The sequence below is a fragment of the Theobroma cacao genome, chromosome 5 (assembly GCF_053813885.1).
Source record: "Theobroma cacao isolate CCN51 chromosome 5, ASM5381388v1, whole genome shotgun sequence".
NCBI lineage: Eukaryota > Viridiplantae > Streptophyta > Magnoliopsida > Malvales > Malvaceae > Theobroma > Theobroma cacao.
The window spans coordinates 46,723,675-46,741,227 of NC_142643.1; the positions used below are offsets into that span (position 1 = coordinate 46,723,675).

General features: G+C 36.6%; 4 protein-coding genes, 1 long non-coding RNA gene and 2 other non-coding genes across 7 annotated transcripts; 5 read left to right on the forward strand and 2 right to left on the reverse strand.

Moving 5' to 3' along the window:
* The first annotated feature begins 86 nt into the window (after positions 1-86).
* On the forward strand, positions 87-4,142 carry CPA (Subunits of heterodimeric actin filament capping protein Capz superfamily). The gene is made up of 10 exons (XM_007030940.3): positions 87-342; positions 543-658; positions 1,244-1,333; positions 1,534-1,598; positions 2,201-2,362; positions 2,525-2,603; positions 2,701-2,778; positions 3,150-3,224; positions 3,304-3,339; positions 3,711-4,142. Exons 1-10 carry the CDS (start codon positions 240-242, stop codon positions 3,816-3,818), a joined length of 912 nt encoding a protein of 303 aa, XP_007031002.3. The 5' UTR covers positions 87-239; the 3' UTR covers positions 3,819-4,142.
* A 120-nt stretch (positions 4,143-4,262) lies between these two features.
* TRNAE-UUC (transfer RNA glutamic acid (anticodon UUC)) lies at positions 4,263-4,334 on the reverse strand. The gene has a single exon. It is a non-coding gene; the product is annotated as a tRNA-Glu (tRNA).
* Positions 4,335-4,402: 68 nt separating this feature from the next.
* LOC108661864 (uncharacterized) lies at positions 4,403-6,516 on the forward strand. The gene is made up of 2 exons (XR_001927757.2): positions 4,403-5,581; positions 6,273-6,516. It is a non-coding gene; the product is annotated as an uncharacterized LOC108661864 (long non-coding RNA).
* On the forward strand, positions 4,817-4,986 carry LOC148763026 (small nucleolar RNA snoR127). The gene has a single exon (XR_016026846.1). It is a non-coding gene; the product is annotated as a small nucleolar RNA snoR127 (small nucleolar RNA).
* Positions 6,517-7,106: 590 nt separating the features above from the next.
* On the forward strand, positions 7,107-10,184 carry LOC18600477 (heparan-alpha-glucosaminide N-acetyltransferase-like protein (DUF1624)). Its single transcript, XM_018120596.2, has 12 exons — positions 7,107-7,329; positions 7,426-7,563; positions 7,698-7,779; positions 8,117-8,193; positions 8,273-8,388; positions 8,480-8,597; positions 8,740-8,856; positions 8,968-9,059; positions 9,148-9,214; positions 9,296-9,466; positions 9,572-9,715; positions 9,791-10,184. The coding sequence occupies exons 1-12, from the start codon at positions 7,198-7,200 to the stop codon at positions 9,935-9,937; spliced, it is 1,401 nt and encodes a 466-aa protein (XP_017976085.1). The 5' UTR covers positions 7,107-7,197; the 3' UTR covers positions 9,938-10,184.
* A 589-nt stretch (positions 10,185-10,773) lies between these two features.
* RPT5A (regulatory particle triple-A ATPase 5A) lies at positions 10,774-14,138 on the forward strand. Its single transcript, XM_018121763.2, has 10 exons — positions 10,774-11,036; positions 11,425-11,541; positions 11,772-11,879; positions 12,042-12,233; positions 12,327-12,518; positions 12,748-12,866; positions 12,979-13,066; positions 13,151-13,270; positions 13,349-13,489; positions 13,716-14,138. Exons 1-10 carry the CDS (start codon positions 10,920-10,922, stop codon positions 13,791-13,793), a joined length of 1,272 nt encoding a protein of 423 aa, XP_017977252.1. The 5' UTR covers positions 10,774-10,919; the 3' UTR covers positions 13,794-14,138.
* Positions 14,139-15,058: 920 nt separating this feature from the next.
* Positions 15,059-16,705, reverse strand: LOC18600479 (Methionine sulfoxide reductase (MSS4-like) family protein). Its single transcript, XM_007030946.3, has 5 exons — positions 16,546-16,705; positions 16,011-16,084; positions 15,759-15,887; positions 15,513-15,670; positions 15,059-15,417 (listed from the first exon to the last, which is right to left on the reverse strand). Exons 1-5 carry the CDS (start codon positions 16,571-16,573, stop codon positions 15,300-15,302), a joined length of 507 nt encoding a protein of 168 aa, XP_007031008.3. The 5' UTR covers positions 16,574-16,705; the 3' UTR covers positions 15,059-15,299.
* Positions 16,706-17,553: the final 848 nt, after the last annotated feature.

Below are 17,553 nucleotides of genomic sequence, written 5' to 3' on the forward strand. Positions count from 1 at the left end.
GCTGAAAGAAAATCAAAACCCCACAGGCGGAAATGATTTCGATATTTGTTTTTTCTCTTTTTCCTTCACTCTCTTGTTTCACAAACCAGAAAGCCTTTACAGATCATTATCTTCTTCTTCATATCTCTCTCTCTCTTTCATTTTCCTCTGCTTTTCTTCTGTTTCTCGTTCCAAACAAATCCAAACGGTTTAGGTTTTTTCCTTTAAAATTTGCTCTGCAGAGAGCTAGAAAGATAGGTATGGCAGAAGAAGAAACAGAGCTGAGTGAGGAGCAAAGGAAAGAGATCGCCAAATGGTTCCTCCTCAACGCTCCCGCTGGCGAAATCCAATACGTCGCTAAAGGTCTCTCTCTCTCTCTCTGTCTAGTGTCGTTTTAGCCTTGCATTTGCCATTGTCGTTGTCGTTTTAGTTTTCGATCGATCAGTTTGATCAATTAGTTCTATTCTCTATCTCGTTTGTTGGATTCGCATTTGATTTGGATTGATCGGTTCCATTGTCGATTTTTCTTATATCATTTTTATATATAATATATTTTTTTGCAGATTTAAAGTCTGTTTTGAATGATGATGACGTGTACAATGAGGCGGTATCGGAGGCATTTCCTGTTTACAACAAATCTCACATGATTTGCCTCGAAATGCCTGGTAGATTCGGAGATGTAAGTCTTAGAAACCCTTAATATGATTTGCTTTAGTGTTAATTATTAGTAACTTAAAGTTAGATGTATAGTAATGTGATTGGTTAGGCTTACAGAAATGTAAGTGCATTTGATATGTTTCGGGATTGCCAGAAATAGCTTTCTTTTAGTTCATGCATTTTATGTTTTTAAGGTATACATTTATTATCACGAATTGCCTTGCTTCATATTTGTAGTTTATGTTGGATTATGCATAATAAATACAAACATGTCTTAGTTGGTTAAATGTTGTAAGTGTAGCTTGAATGCTGGAGGTTTATATGTCATTTTAGAGTGCCTTGATTGTTTACTTTAGAGGCAATGAGTATCGATCATTGCGTTTTAAGTGCTTCATTTCTAACATTTTCTAGATAGGATATTGAGCTTATTTTCCATGGTTATGGTCCATAAGTCATCCAATTACCTCCATTTCTCATATTGGCTTGTTCTCTTTTAATCAAATATGATGATAATTACAATTTCTGGTCTCTTTGTTCAATGCTGATGTCATTGAATTTGGTTCTAAAACAAATCTGATTGTTGCAATGTTGTCCAATTGGAGTTTAGGTCCTGGTTACATCATATGGGGAGCTTCAGGATAATGAGTATCTAGACCCCAAGACTGCTCAAGTTGCCATAGTTGACCATGTCAAACAGGTACCTTCTAGCCTTATTAATGCATCTTGTGATTGAAACTTCTTAATGCCATAAAATTCAAAGAACCTTTGCTGTAAAATCTTTTCCCGAAGTTGAAATTTTTAATATTCGGTAGTTTTCTTCCTGATGATATGACACTTAGAATGTTAATGCGTCATTTAATTTGAATGTTTATATCATGATGTCCTAAATTGGTTCAGGTTTGTACAGAGGTGAGACCTGCCACTGATGAGGAGCTTCCATCCCCGTATATAGAGGAATACCGGTAGGCATTACAGCTCTAATGGACTGATATTATTTTTAATTGATTTCTAATGAACTATTACGAGCATCTCTCTGTGAGATTTAATAGAGTTGACAGAATAATATGGGGTCTTCACATTTCAAGTGCCTATTTCCTCCATAGCGGGATCCAAATTAGAACCGCCTTAGATCTAATTTATTCCATGTTTGCTGACATGGAAATGACTTGAATTTGAACCTTTGCCTGTTGTGCACAGTGACCCATTCCAAACGTGTAGGTTTTTGTTACTACTGCGCCTTTACCTGCATGTTAGTGTAGGTTTTTGTGTTTAATTGTGGCTGTTCTATGATTCTCTCCCGGCTTTTGACTCTCCTGGATTGATACCAAGGACTGTCCCAGGATCTATAAAGTTGCTTAATGCCAACAACTGATAAGTTTGATGGTTATTGCTGAAACTAGCACTCATCATGAACAGAGATGTAATCATAGTTGCTCTTTCTATCATCCCTACTTTATATCATAAAGTTCTAAGCAAAAACCAATGGCAGTTTATCACTGGAATTAGGGTGCATATCTGATGCTTTAATTACAATTTGTACTTAATTTCATTGTTTTCGTTGCAGATGTGCTTTGGACATAGAAATGTCAAAGTATGTTGGTGAAGCTTATCCAAAAGGTTTTTGTTCAGTTTACTGTACTAATGGAAAAGATGTGGAGGGACCTGGATCTGATTTTGAGCTTGTTGTAGTGATTTCTGCTGCTAGACTTAGCCCACAGAATTTCTGGTGCGTTAAATTTGTTAGACTAGAATGTACTAGTGACTGTTCTACTGTGATTGCTTGATTGTATAGCTGACTAGCTATTTGATTATCTGTTAGTAGTCTAACAGAGGATCACACAGAAACACATGACTGTTTATCTTCTAATAATGCTTTTTGGCTTTACAGCAATGGAAGTTGGCGGTCAATATGGAACATTGAGTTTAAAGATGATATTCAAATACTGGAATTGAAAGGCAAATTGCAGGTATTTCAGTATTTCTCATGACTTAGTGCATGGCATATTTGTGACTCTTTTCTTCCCGCATTTCAGATCTGAATGAGTCAGTTCTTTTTCATCTCAGGTCGGTGCACACTATTTTGAAGAGGGAAACGTGCAATTAGATGCAAGACATGAATGTAAAGATTCTACATTATTTCAGGTTATTACAAAATTGACAAGCTCTTTTAACATTGCTCCCCTCCCCCCCTCTCTTGTCTTCTTCCTTGGTTCTTTCTTTTCTTTTCTTTTGCCTTTCAACTATTTTGACATAGCATTTCAGGCTGATAACTGTATTGAGCAAATATTCTAATGTGAAGGCATGTGAGATATATAGTTTGGATATTACCATAAGTTGTAAAATAGAAGTTTTAGAGTTATTAACAGTGGCAGTAGGTAATTTTTGTTGGCGTAGTTTATCCTGCCCTGTGGCTCCTGAACGTGCATCAACAGAAATGCCTTCTGACCTCTTTCTGCCCTGTCCTCTTTCTATAATTGGTTTCATATGATTAATACTTTCTGTGTTTGTTTCAGTCCCCTGATGATAGTGCAGTTTCTATAGCCACCATAATTCGCCACCACGAGACAGAGTACCTGGCATCCCTTGAGGTTGCTTTCAATATGTCTGGTTTATTTCAAATGCTTGAGTTTTCTAGAGTTCTTTACTGATAGTCGAGACATAATGCAGGCATCCTATTTGAATTTGCCAGATACCACTTTCAAGGTATGTTTTGATTTGAAAGGCCTTTTTAGCCAAAAGTTGCTGGGGAAACCTTTTGAATTAGGTTAGGATACCATTTTTAGATTTGTTTTCAACCGTTACACCCAGCTATTTTTGGGTTGTATTTGAAGGATACTGCTTGTTTCTCAATCATGCCAGTATGTGGATGATGGAACCTAATACCATTTCATGTTTTTCTGTGGAAAATCATATTGCTGGTAGGAGTCATGCTGGAGCAATAGATAAATCCTAGCTAGAATGCCTGTCTACAGAGAGAATATTAGATCTCCTGATGTCCATCTAGAATACTCGTCAACTTCAGGAACCCCGTTGAAATGAAACTAATGCTCTTAAAATTTTTATGTGCCATGCAGGATCTTCGCAGGAAACTTCCAGTTACTCGAACCTTATTCCCATGGCATAACACTTCACAATTCAGCCTGACAAGAGAGATATCAAAAGAACTGGGAATTGGAAAGTGACTATACCATACCAAACTCATAAAGCACATCCCTTGATGCATAAAATCGAGTTAAGCTGGGTCCCCCGGTCACCGGACTGTATCTGTAGTACAGTTGCTGAGAGTTTACAACTGTTGTTTCGCCTCCAACCACCTTGATTTTACAGTTATCTGTTATTTGGTGTGCAAGTTGTGTTCTCCTGTAAGAGTCTCAAATTTTGGTGTGCTTATCCCGCATCATTCTTTACAAGCCATGTATAGCATTGCTTTGAATAGTTCCCCAACATCTTTCTTGTGGTGCTTGTGGAAAATTTTAGTACGTATGCCTGAGCAATTGTATGTTCCAGATTCCAGTCTCATAGATCATATAGGAACAATATTAAAATTCTTAGATTATGCTTTTCTACTATTCAAGTGTTAATTAATCTGCCTTTATTGTTCTAATTTGAGCAAAAAGAGTTCGTAATTCCGTTGCCGGGGATCGAACCCGGGTCTCCTGGGTGAAAGCCAGACATCCTAGCCACTGGACGACAACGGATTGATTGAGCTTCACCCCGTACTTTTTTTTGAAAAAGTGTATCAAGAACCATAGTGCTGTCAAAAAGTGTTGTTCTTTCTAGAGCCTGTTAGTCCTATTGTTTTGTCTTAAGAAACGTTTCACAGATTAAAGATGTTAATATTGATTCATTGTGTCTCACGATTTGTCTTAAAAAATGTCTCGCAGATTAATACTTAATCCGATCTAAACCTAATACACGACCAACGTGGAATTCGTTGGTCCCCTCCAATAGCCGCAATTTCAAAAACACATCCAAGCTCAGAACCGATCCCTCTCTCTCTCTCTAGTGAATCCGCAGTAGCGATAATGGTAAATCAGAGTTACATTCGTGGGAATACAATCGAGTATCTTCGAGTCCCCCCGATGATGCATTACTACCCATGCTTCTTCTTCTTGTTTTTTTTTTTTTTAATTTTTCAAATTGATTTTCCTTATTAGTTCTTCGGGTCCATTTGCTGCCTCTGGAATGATGCTTCTTTAGCCAAATCAGACTATTTTTTATGTGCTCCGTGAGGCATCCTCTTTCAAAGCTTTTCTCTTAGTAACCGGTGATGTAGCTTTGGTTGGATGCCTTTCGTCGAAGCGCATCCTCTGATGATACCCTTGAGATTGGTTGCCTTGCTGACCCAGAGTTTGCTCTTATTCAGCAAGTGGGAATTGTTTGATTTATCAAGCAAAGTTATATTTCTGCAGCTCTTGTTGTATGAATGGATCCCCTTGCTCTCCAGGGAGCTGCCCAACAGTGTGCTTATAATGAATTTTTTAAGTAGTTCATATTCTTTGCGTTTCTGCTTCTCTTCTCATACCTGGCTCTCAATGATGAAATGGTGGCATAGGATTTTTCAATTAGTTGTTTTTTGAACCAACAAGAATGCATTTTCTTTAATCTGCACTAAGCGAGCTTATCTTTATAAAAGCAGAACTCCTACTCTGTTGCAGTTATGATTGCTGGGTTTCCCTTTCAGGTGATTGGCAAAGTTAAAGAAGAGGCCAAGAGCCATGCATTAAGCCATATGCATGTCCTTCTCTCGGCAATCCTTCTGTTGGTATCTCTAGTTAAACTTGCTCAGATAGAAAGCCGCCTGGGGTGGGCTGCGTAAGGGGCAGAGTTAGAGAAGAAGGTGCTGTTGGTGGAAAAGCTAAAGGCAATGAGCCTGGTGGAGATGAGGGGAGGGCTAAAGGCAGGGCTAGGGGAAGGTCAGCTGGTAAACCCGGTGGAAACAAAGGTAAAACTAATATTTTTTTTTTGTTTCCCTCTAGCTCCATTTTATGCATTCTTGTATTGTTTCGGTTGCCATGTCACATTCAGTGTGGGCTGTCATGTTCATCAAGGGATGACTGATACCTTAATCACCATTTCTTAGCAGTCTTAAGGTTGAATGCCCTTCAATCTTCATAATTGTTGCTATTGATCTAGGACAAATGGCATTCTTGTCTCTGCAATCTTTCTTCAGTTGAATGATATATCTTCATAGCATGAGAAGGATGGTGGATGGAGGTTAGGTCATTGGTCAAAATCCATTTGGACTCGTGAGTTTATCTCATTGTTAATCATATCCATTCTTGTCTCTGCAATCTTTATTCACTCGAACATTATATCTTCCTTGCATGAGCAGGATGGAGGTTTAGGTCAATGGTTAAAATCCCATTTGGATGCATGAGTTTATGACATTGTTAATCATATGCATTCTTGTCTCTGCAATCTTTCTTCACTCAAACAATGTATCTTTGTTGCATGAGCAGGATGGAGGGTTAGGTCATTGGTCAAAATCCCATTTGGATGCATGAGTTTATGACATTGTTAATCATATGCTGTAGTTGCTACCCAAATTGCATACCTATCTATCATTGTCCATCCAGGGGACCTTTTGTTAATCTTTGTTTATAAAACAGAAACAGTGCCCTTTTGTGAAACAGGTGGGTGGACAAGGTCGTTTGATACTATGTTCAACAGTTCAGTAATTGGATTGGAAACAATTTGGCACAAACTTTGAAGCATTATGTTTCGTTTACAAACAAGATCAAGTGGGATATCTGTCTTGCTACGTTGCAATTAGGATGATTGCATGGAAGGGAGATTGCTAATGAGGAACAGATTCAGTGTCTTATTCTCTTGATGTAAAACTTTTTGAAACAGAAACTAAATTACTAGTTTTCGTTCTTTGATGTCTTCAGTGGTGATGGTGCATCTTCTGCTTTCTCTAAACTTCAAAATCTCATCAACAGTTTCTATTGTCGGCAATGTATGACTATATAAGGCGTTATAGTTTTAACCCTTAAATACCTAATCTCGCCTTAATACACAAATTATGACTCTGTCGATTCTGGGCCCTTGACATTAAGTTTATGTCCAACACAAATAGCAAAGTGCTTCCTTGGAAAAGAATAAAGAGCTGCAGATTATGAATATCCCATCTAATTTTTTTTAAGATACAATAATAGACCCTCCATTTTCCTAATCTTATCGTTGACTTTCATCTCCTCAATCCTCTCTTCGAAAAGTATTTTTCTCAATTTATTGAAAAAATAAAATATTAAATTTTCTTGTAAAGTGTTTAAATAGCCTATGAAACACAAACGTATCTCATGTTCAGATATTTTTTGACCTCCTGTTCAAACCTTTGTCTTCAGAAACACGTGCACGCAGATAACGTCGTTGAACTTGTTACTCCAATAATCTAAGGTTACTGTCAGCAGCACACTGCCCCAGGAAAAAAATCCAAAATAATTAAAAAAAAGAACAAAGAAATTATACTATCTTAATCAATTATTTTTTTCTTCTTTGTTAGCTTTTCTTACAGCAACCACCTTTTCAGGCCGACAGTAACTGGATGCTTTCAGAATGGCTGAAATCAAAGCAGAACCTGCTCAACGTCATACTCTGGCCATCCCCATGGCCGACGACTCAGCTCAGAAGCCCAATAAAACTCAGCGTGTTGCCTCACTTGACATTTTCAGAGGCCTTACTGTGGCGGTACTCTTCATTTTCTGTTAAGTCTTTCTGTGAGCTGGACTGTTGGGGTTTTTTCTTTTTTTTTTCTTTTTTAATGAATTTCTTTACTTTTTGTAGCTGATGATTCTAGTAGATGATGCTGGAGGAGAGTGGCCTGTGATTGGTCATGCACCATGGCACGGCTGCAACCTTGCCGATTTCGTTATGCCCTTCTTTCTTTTCATTGTTGGCATGGCCATTCCTCTTGCTCTTAAGGTTGTAAGGATCTTCTTCTTCTTCTTCTTCTTCAAAGTTAATGAACTAGCAGTTTGGATTTACTACAGTGAGTACCTTACTGTCTTTTTCTTCCTCTCCGAGACTATGGCTAATCATGGTTAAGTTTCTTGTAGAGAATACCAGGTAAAGGCAAAGCTATCCAGAAGGTGGGTTTCAGAACTTTGAAGCTCCTCTTTTGGGGTCTCTTACTACAAGGTTTGGTTTCCTTTGTTTGTCATATACTAGTAGCTGTCAAGGGAAAAAGGTTGAGACTTTGGGGGGTGATCAGTTCCTATCTGCTCAGGGTTTAGGCATTCATGATGTGCTAATTATCACATTTAGCTGAGGATGTTTATCCTAACAAAACATTATAGAAGATTATGGTGGTATAATTCATAAGCAACTAAGTGACTTACCACCCTAGCAAATGTTCCTGAAGCAGTTATAGATTCCAAATTGAGAAATTCTTTTATCTTAATCCATCTCTGCAAATTCTAAAAGACGAGGGAAAAGCTTTTGATGCTAACTTTGGATCCTTATATCTGTCATGAAGGAGGGTATTCTCATGCTCCTGACAAGCTAACATATGGCGTTGATATGAAAATGATAAGATTCTGTGGCATTCTACAGGTATATGTTCCTGATGTTAATTGCAGAATTTAGTCCTTAGAAATGGCTTTAGGAAGTAAATTCCCTTTACCTTTTGTAGAGAATAGCTTTTGCATATCTGGTAGTGGCACTTGCAGAGATTTTTCTGAAAGATGCACAACCCAAAGATGTTTCAGCTGGTCATTTCTCTGTGTTCAGGTTATACTGTTGGCATTGGTAAGTTCATCTTCGATTTTTCTTGGTATGGTATTTATCTCCATAATCATAATGTATACTACTAACTAGTTCTCTGTTTCCAAATCTACAGGCTGGTGGGTGCATGCATACTTATTATGTACTTGGCTTTACTTTATGGAACATATGTTCCTGACTGGCAGTTCACTGTCCAAAACAAGGACAGTGCTGATTATGGGAAGGTTTTCACTGTAAGCCCTTGGTTGCCCTTAATCTCATCCTACAAAACCATAAAGTTCCAGATAACGAACTGCTGTATTCTATCTAATAGTATGCCACTCTGAGGGAAAGTTCTATCTGTTGTTTGATAAGATTTTCTGTATTTCATTTTAGGTAGCCTGCAATGTGAGAGGAAAACTGGATCCTCCTTGCAATGCTGTGGGATATATTGACAGAGAAGTATTAGGGATCAATCACATGTACCAACGACCAGCATGGAGAAGATCCAGGGTGTGTTTTCGTAGTTGCAATTCTGGCTATGATCCTCTTTGGAAATTAAAATCACCTAGTTTACAGTGAATAGCAGTTACAGGTCTGAAATCTTTTCCTAAAGTACTGCAGGCTTGCACTGTGAATTCCCCTTATGAGGGACCATTTAAAGATGCCGCTCCATCATGGTGCCATGCACCCTTCGAACCTGAAGGGATTCTAAGGTCTCTGGACTCTGTAACCACTAATTCTGTGTGGGAGTTTTCTATCTTTACAGCTATTGATCTAGCACGTTGTGTATGCTAATTGCAGTTCAATATCTGCTGTTCTTTCTACAATCATTGGAGTCCATTTTGGGCATGTGCTTGTACATTTGAAGGTTAGGATTCCGGTTCTTGGTTATAATATCAAGATACCATTGCTTCTTGTCTTTGATAAAAAATGAAAAAATCGATTCCAGGGTCATTCTGAAAGACTGAGGCAGTGGATCATGATGGGAATTGCTCTCCTTATTCTTGGAATTGTTCTACATTTCACAGCGATTCCTTTGAATAAACAGCTATACACTTTCAGCTATGTTTGTGTAACATCTGGAGCAGCAGCACTTGTTTTCTCAGCCATCTATATCCTGGTATGTGCTTTCAACATGGCACTCTCAGCAGTCGAAAACAGGTGACATTTTCCAGCTATCCTGATACCTTATGCTGATCTGAAGCAAAAATTTTGGCTTTGCCAGGTTGATATTTGGGATCTGAAGCTGGTGTTTCTGCCATTGAAATGGATTGGCATGAATGCCATGCTGGTTTATGTTATGGCAGCTGAAGGGATCTTTGCAGGTTTCATCAATGGATGGTACTACCAGGATCCACATAATACACTGGTGGGTTTAGTTTTCCACATGAATGATTTACTCCATGAATTTGAATCAGTTCGAACTAATCTATGGCATTGGCAGGTATATTGGATTCAAAAGCACATATTCATTGGGGTTTGGCATTCAAGAAGAGTAGGCATTCTGCTCTATGTTATATTTGCAGAGATCCTCTTCTGGGCTATCATTGCAGGCATTTTGCATCGATCAGGAATTTATTGGAAGCTTTGAGATTTCCCCCATTGCCATATGGATACTCAGTAACTTGCAATACTGAAATATTAGATACCTAGTTATTGAAATATTATGTAATTTGGGCCTCCTTGAAGCATAATTCCCATCACGGACGACTTAAATACTCGATTGTTTTTGTAAGTGGTAGAGTGACCTTATTGTCACGATACACTGAGATTCAATCTTTTGTTGCTCCGATTCGTCTTTAAAAAAATTCATAAAATTTTATAATTGTTTCGATAAATTATCGGCAAAATCAATGACGTCAAAAAGACACGGGCATTTGTTATAACTTTCATCATTTTAAAGCAACATCACTCGTTATTTATCAATAACTTTTTACGAATATTCAGCAATGTTGAGTTACCGACATATCAATACATATATCATTATTTATTAATCTCGAATGTACTTTATCAATAGCTTATATGCAAAATTAGTAAGTCAACATTAATGAAATATTAAATACTCGGATTATGGAAATATTAGATAATTTTATAACATTTTTCAATAACTTTTAGACAACAAAATGAGTAATCTTGAAATGCATGATTAAAAATTTTTGTAACCTTCAACTGTTATTTAATAATCTTTTTAAGTACTTCATCAATGAATTTTTATGAACCTAATTGAGAAAAATAAATAGGCCCAAAATTTAAAATACTTAGGCCTAAGATATGGACCAAATGTGAATGAAGTAGGCCAAAAAATAGCCCATGAGAAAGAAATCGGGCCAAAATGGGAGGTCCGACTTGGTTCAAAATGGGTCCAAGATAGCCCGAGACGCACTTCCAAATCCCTCTCGGAGACTCTCCATTTCTTCGAAAACAAGTTTGAGAACTATAAAGTAATAGAAACCCAATATTCTTTCAATTTTTCTCTGTCTTTTACCCTTCATTTTCGTTCTAATTCGACTGCTTTTTTGTTTCTGTGATCGATCTTTGGATCAAATTCGCCGTTGATTCAAGAACTGTCACCGATGGCGACCGCCATGGTAGAAGATTCGAACGTTGAAGAGGACCAGCTGATGTCGATGACCACCGAGGACATCGTCCGAGCGTCCCGTCTTCTCGATAACGAGATTCGAATCCTCAAGGTCCCTCTCGATATCTTCTTTTCTATTATATCTATGCTTCAATTATTAGTTTGCATTGTTCTTTTTAGGGTTTTTGTTGTGGTTTAGGGGTTTTTTTTTAATCCAATCTCACTATTAAGTCCTACCCATCTCAATAGCATTTCGTCTTTCAAATATTAACGACCTTGTTGTTTTATTTTTGTTCTGGATATTGATTAAAGCTAAGTAATTTTTACATATCAGTGGAAGTTCTTTTTGTTGTTGGTGGGTTCTGAATTTTCTGGTTTTGGTTTAATTGGGAAATCTTAATACTTAAAGCTAAGTAATTTTCTTTTCTTTTTTAAAGGAATGCAGCTATAGTATGTGTGAATTTTTCTGATTTTTGGTTTAATTGGTTTGTGGATTAAAGGAGGAGATGCAGAGGACAAATCTCGAGTTGGATTCATACAAGGAGAAGATTAAGGAGAATCAGGAGAAGATTAAGCTTAACAAGCAGTTGCCTTACTTGGTCGGCAACATTGTTGAGGTAAATGTTGTGTGGCTCTTTTTTGGTCAAATACCTTTTGAATTTCTATGTTATATCCAGTAATCTTCAACTTATTCTGTACTGGTATATAGTGATACTGTGTGTAAACAAACTCACAGCGCAATGAAAAGGGGAACTGACTGAATGATGAGCCATTGTTGATGTAGTTATATCGTGAACAATCATCTGCTTGGATGATTTAAACCTTAATAATTACTGTTTTCTTTCAGATATTGGAGATGAATCCTGAGGATGAGGCAGAGGAGGATGGTGCCAATATTGATCTTGACTCACAGAGGAAGGGTAAATGTGTTGTGCTGAAAACCTCTACTCGTCAGGTGAGGGCAGCATTATTTCTTATGTGCTACTAGTACGGCAAGTCAATAGTCTGTTATGTTATTCCGTAGTGAAACTAATTATCAAATCAACATTTGTTGAGAATTGAAAAAAGTGACAACAATGCTTAGTTTTGATCTTGACTTGTTTTGTAATCACTGCAGACCATCTTTCTACCTGTGGTTGGGCTTGTTGACCCTGATAAGTTGAAACCTGGTGATTTGGTTGGAGTCAATAAAGACAGTTACTTGATATTGGATACCCTGCCTTCAGAGTACGATTCTCGAGTAAAGGCTATGGAGGTTGATGAGAAACCAACTGAGGACTACAATGATATTGGTGGCTTGGAGAAGCAGGCAAGTTTTCTAATTTTGCCACCCTTTCCAAGATCACTTGTAACTGTTGAGCTAATGTTTAACACCTTTTTCTGATGGTTGTTCCTGTAACAGATCCAAGAACTAGTTGAGGCCATTGTGTTGCCCATGACTCATAAAGAGAGGTTTCAAAAGCTAGGGATTCGTCCACCTAAGGGGGTGCTCTTATATGGACCTCCTGGTACCGGAAAGACTTTGATGGCTCGTGCTTGTGCAGCACAGACAAATGCCACATTTCTGAAGCTAGCAGGCCCACAACTGGTTCAGGTATGAAGTCTATTATCCCAGCTTACTTCTCTACATGTTTGGATCCTGTCTACTGCTTTCAATTCATGTTAGAATCATTTTACTGGAGCTCCTTACTTCTTGATTATCATAACATGACAGGAAAAATGAGAGCAATAAAGTTGTTTTCATTACTGTATGATATTAGTTGTGAATTTTTATCTGCTTGCATAGACCCTTTAATAAGTATTTAAAATTTTAATGCATGTAGATGTTCATTGGAGATGGAGCAAAACTTGTTCGTGATGCCTTTCAGCTTGCAAAAGAAAAATCTCCATGCATCATTTTTATAGATGAAATTGATGCAATTGGCACGAAGCGTTTTGATAGGTAATGCTATATCTTCATCTCTTGGGAAGCAAATTTGTTTTGACACTGATAACACTGGCATTTATTTGTGGACAGAATCACTAATTATTGACCTGTCTGTTACCACCTGCAGTGAAGTGAGTGGAGATAGGGAGGTGCAACGAACAATGTTGGAATTGCTCAACCAGCTTGATGGCTTTAGCAGTGATGAACGTATTAAGGTTTGAAAGCATGGAACATAATTTTTGTGCTAGCTGTTTGAAAAAATGTAAGTGATCTATTCTAATGTAATGCATGTATTGTAGGTGATAGCAGCAACTAACCGAGCTGATATCCTTGACCCTGCTCTGATGCGTTCTGGTCGATTGGATCGTAAAATTGAGTTCCCACATCCCAGTGAAGAAGCTAGAGCTCGAATCCTTCAGGTATGACATTCAATATTGCTGCTTCTATGTCTTCTATGACGTGTAGAATTTTATTGAATTCTTTCATTGATTTTCTAGATCCACTCGAGGAAGATGAATGTTCACCCAGATGTCAATTTTGAAGAACTTGCTCGATCTACTGATGATTTCAATGGGGCACAACTAAAAGCTGTTTGTGTGGAGGCAGGCATGCTTGCTCTTCGCCGTGATGCAACTGAGGTGCACTTTCTAATCTCCTGGGAGTTTATCTACCTTTTTGTTTTGTCAACAAAATATATCATAAGGTTACATGTACAGAAACAGCATTTAGGTATTTCATATTGAACATGCATGTATGTTCATATATGTATATGTGTATGTGTATTTATTTGTATCAGATTTATTTGCAAACATTTTAGCTGTGGGAGCAAGTACTAAAATCGGCTTTTGGGTCCTTGATTTACAGGTGAACCATGAAGATTTCAATGAAGGTATCATTCAGGTTCAAGCTAAGAAGAAGGCAAGCTTAAATTACTATGCATAAGTGGGACGGGAGAGCATTTCACTGTGAAGAAGGGGCCTTTTGAGCCAATGTCAAGGAGGTGGCCGAGCATTTTACAGTCTGAGAGAAGGTGCCTTTCAAGCCAATGTCAAGGAGGTGGCTTCTTCCTGCTGAGAATCTGTGTATACACGTACTTGACTGCCCAATTGTTTTGGGTTAGGCTTTTCTTTCTTCTGCAGTTCATTTTATTTGAACCGATGCATACGATTGGTTTGCCATGTTTGTATTTGAACCCTGCTATACTCGGGTTGTTTAGCAACAGATTAAGAAAAAAGGCTGACTTGGGACATCCCGAAATCCTTTTTATGCCAATGTCTGATTACTGAATTCTGATGCCCATGCATGGAGGATGTGTAGTGAAAGGAATGTCTTAAGTGCATTAGATAAAATATTTAATGTGACCGAAATCTCATTATCACAATCTGGAAAGGTTTTTTCTGTATCATGATTCTGATTTTCAACTCAAAAGATATGGTTGATAAGGGAAATATCTTTATTTATAAGATCAAAGTTTATTTCATCGTTTAATGATGTGAGATTTGTGATACTTTATTTTATCTAAATATACAATCGTCTTTTATTAATTTTATTTGGGTTCTTTTGCTTATGTAACTTGATTTTGGTATCTTTCATGTAGATTCTATATCTAACTCGACTTTAATATCATTCATGTGGATTTCATAATTTCAATTTGAAAAACATGCATGTTAAGTGAAAAAAAACTTTTATTTGTAAAATCAAAATCTATATCAACTCTTATTAATGCGAGATCCGTAACATTCATATTAAACCTTGAGGTCCACATGACTAGTGTTTGACTTGTTGAAGGAATGGAAATTATAAGTAACTAATAGTAAAAAGAGATACATATTTGCAAATCTGAACTAATACAAAGCTAATCACTCAGGTTTTGACAACACCAACTTCAAAGACAAATTCGCTTGTGAGAAGGTTTAATAAATCAAAAAGAAAAGGGTTTGATAATTCCATCACCATCACACAACACATTCAAAAGTTGGAAAGAAGCTCTTTTCAGTACAGGAAGTGCTGTATCATAGGGTTTTACCTACAGGAAAGAGCTGAGTCCGCTCCTTTGGTCAAACGGAATAAAGGGGAGTCGGCATCTTGTCTAGTTGCCCAAGTTGAATATTCCCCCAAAACAGAAGGATATCAACTTGGCCAACAACAACAGCAAATCTCACTTGCCATCAGAGGAAACACCCATGCAACAATAATGAACCAGAAAATGTTGGGAAACACACTATGTTTTTATTTCCTCAATCATGTTATAAATATATCCTTCTTGACACAAAAAAAAAAAAAAAAAAAAAGACATGTAAAATGATAATAGTAAAACCGAGTTCGAGACCTTTAAAAAGCATATATATGAACTAAGAGAAATACTAAATAGTTTAGAACTTCTTATATCTAGAATTACACAATTGCGGCTTATGGGGAACCCGGTCTGCTACGGGGTGAATAACTCCATTAACATTTGACTTCCTTCAAGCCATAGGCAAAGTACAGGAAGGTTGGATCGGTAGCGCCTTCCTTGTAGTACGCAAACACCAGGCTACCATCATCATGCATGCTCTCGCCCACGAAACTGCAACACGATAACTCAAATGGTTTAAGTAACAATAATTTGATCAAATCAAGTTAATGACAGATAATCCAACAAGATAGACAAGAGTTGCATACAATTGGAAATCCTTAATCTTTGAAAGCAAGTACTTAGTTGCACCCTCTATGTTCTTCTTGAACAACTCTTGCTTCTCTGGCTCTAATTTGGGTGTCAAGTTCTTGATGTACCTCTTCATGAAGGTTACAAACTGCTTCTTGTCAAAAGCAGGTTGCTCCTGCAAATCACAACAACCACAGTTTTCAGATGGGAGTATTGAAAAAAGTCAAGCTATAAACCATGAAAGGCAGGTGCAGTTCATTTACCTGAAGTCTGAAGGTGTCGACAATGTCGACGACCTTGACAGCCTGATCATCAACACCTTCATCTTCACCACCATCTTCTGCAGAAGGGTTAGCCCCAGTGTCTACACTGACAGCTCCTTGGATAACCCACTGCAAATTAAGCCAAATCATGTTAGTTTAACCAGATCGCATCAAATTCTTTGGTTTCCTTGAAATCCATTAAAAGAAGCTATACAAACACAAGGAAATAAAGAAGGAAGAAAAGATTCCAACCTTCCCTTCAACTTCCCATAACATGCCATTCTCGATTTCCTTGTGTGAGAATGAGTCTGAGAGGAGCTCATCAGCTGAAAATTCATCAACAAGAACCAAGTTCACAGTTACAAATCTGCAAATAGCTTATATTCCAACTCACAACAAAACCAAGACAACTTTATTGAACAAGTGCTAAGCTTTCTGCAAATTAACAAATCCTATGAACTCATAGTCCTAATCCCATATATTTTCTTCTGAATTAAAGGGGAAAAAAAAGTACCCACCCTGACAAAGAATTATCCCAAAAAAAAATCATAAAATAAATAAAAACAGTGTAACCAACAATCAAACAAAACACCCAAAACAAAATTCAGCTCCCTCTGTTCAATTCTCTATAACCAAACCATCAATCAAACCAAAAAAATAAACCCAAAATTTCAAGATATATAAATAAAATTCTAAGCAACAGAAGGAAACATACAGATCTTGGAACCAACAAGCACAGCAGCAACCAAAAGAAATAAGAAAACAAGAAGCAGAAGAAAGATTATACCTGTGAGAAGATCCTGATAAACCAACATACTTGCTGGGAATTAATTTTCTTCCTTTTTTTGGCCTTAAATTTCGATTTCGGGAATTTATTGAAGAGGAAGCTAGATAGTGAGAGAGAGCCTCGTCCGGCGAACGGCAGCGAGTATTTATAGCGGGATGGTGAAAATCAAGGGGGGTTATCAATTTACCAAATTAGCCATTGATTTTCTTTTTTTTTTTTAATTTTAGTGAAAAAAGGAAAACATAATTGAGTAAAATTCTAATTATTGATGTTGAATTCAATTAAAAATTAATATCTAATATTTATAAAAGATTCAAATTGAAAATCAAATCAATTTTATGTATATTGTTATTATTAAAAATTAAATTATAAACTAAAATTAGTAAAAAAATTTAACAATTTAAATGTATATTTAATAAATTAAATATTAATATTAAAAATTATTATTTTTATAATAAAATTCAAATAATAATTTTTTTATCTAACTTTTATAATAATTTAATATTTAATTATAAAATACTTAATTTTTTATATCTAAAAATATCCTACTTTGAGGTTTAACTGTGACGGTTAACGTGAGTCAAACTGAAACTCAAAAAACATCAAATCTTTGTTCTGTGTTTTTTAACCGCAGGTGTGTCAGCGGGAACTGTTCCGGTAACTCTGGTAGTTACAGTTCGCTTTTTACTGCTATTCCGATTTTGTCCTGTTCAAATGGGTCCCAGCATATCTAAGTTCATAGCATGTTGATTATTTTCCTGTATCTGCTAAGTTTAAGAGGTTTGACTGGACAAATCTTAAAAAGTCTTATTTTTTTTTAATTTTTCTTCAAATATTTTTTATACATGAGATTTTGATTATAATGCCATAAAAACAATGCGAAAATAATTAAAATTGAGTTTAATATTTTTGTATTTTGTGTCTTAATCGTATTGATATGTTTAAGATATATTAAACCCGTTTATACATAACATATTTAATTCATTTAATTAATTATATTATTGTATT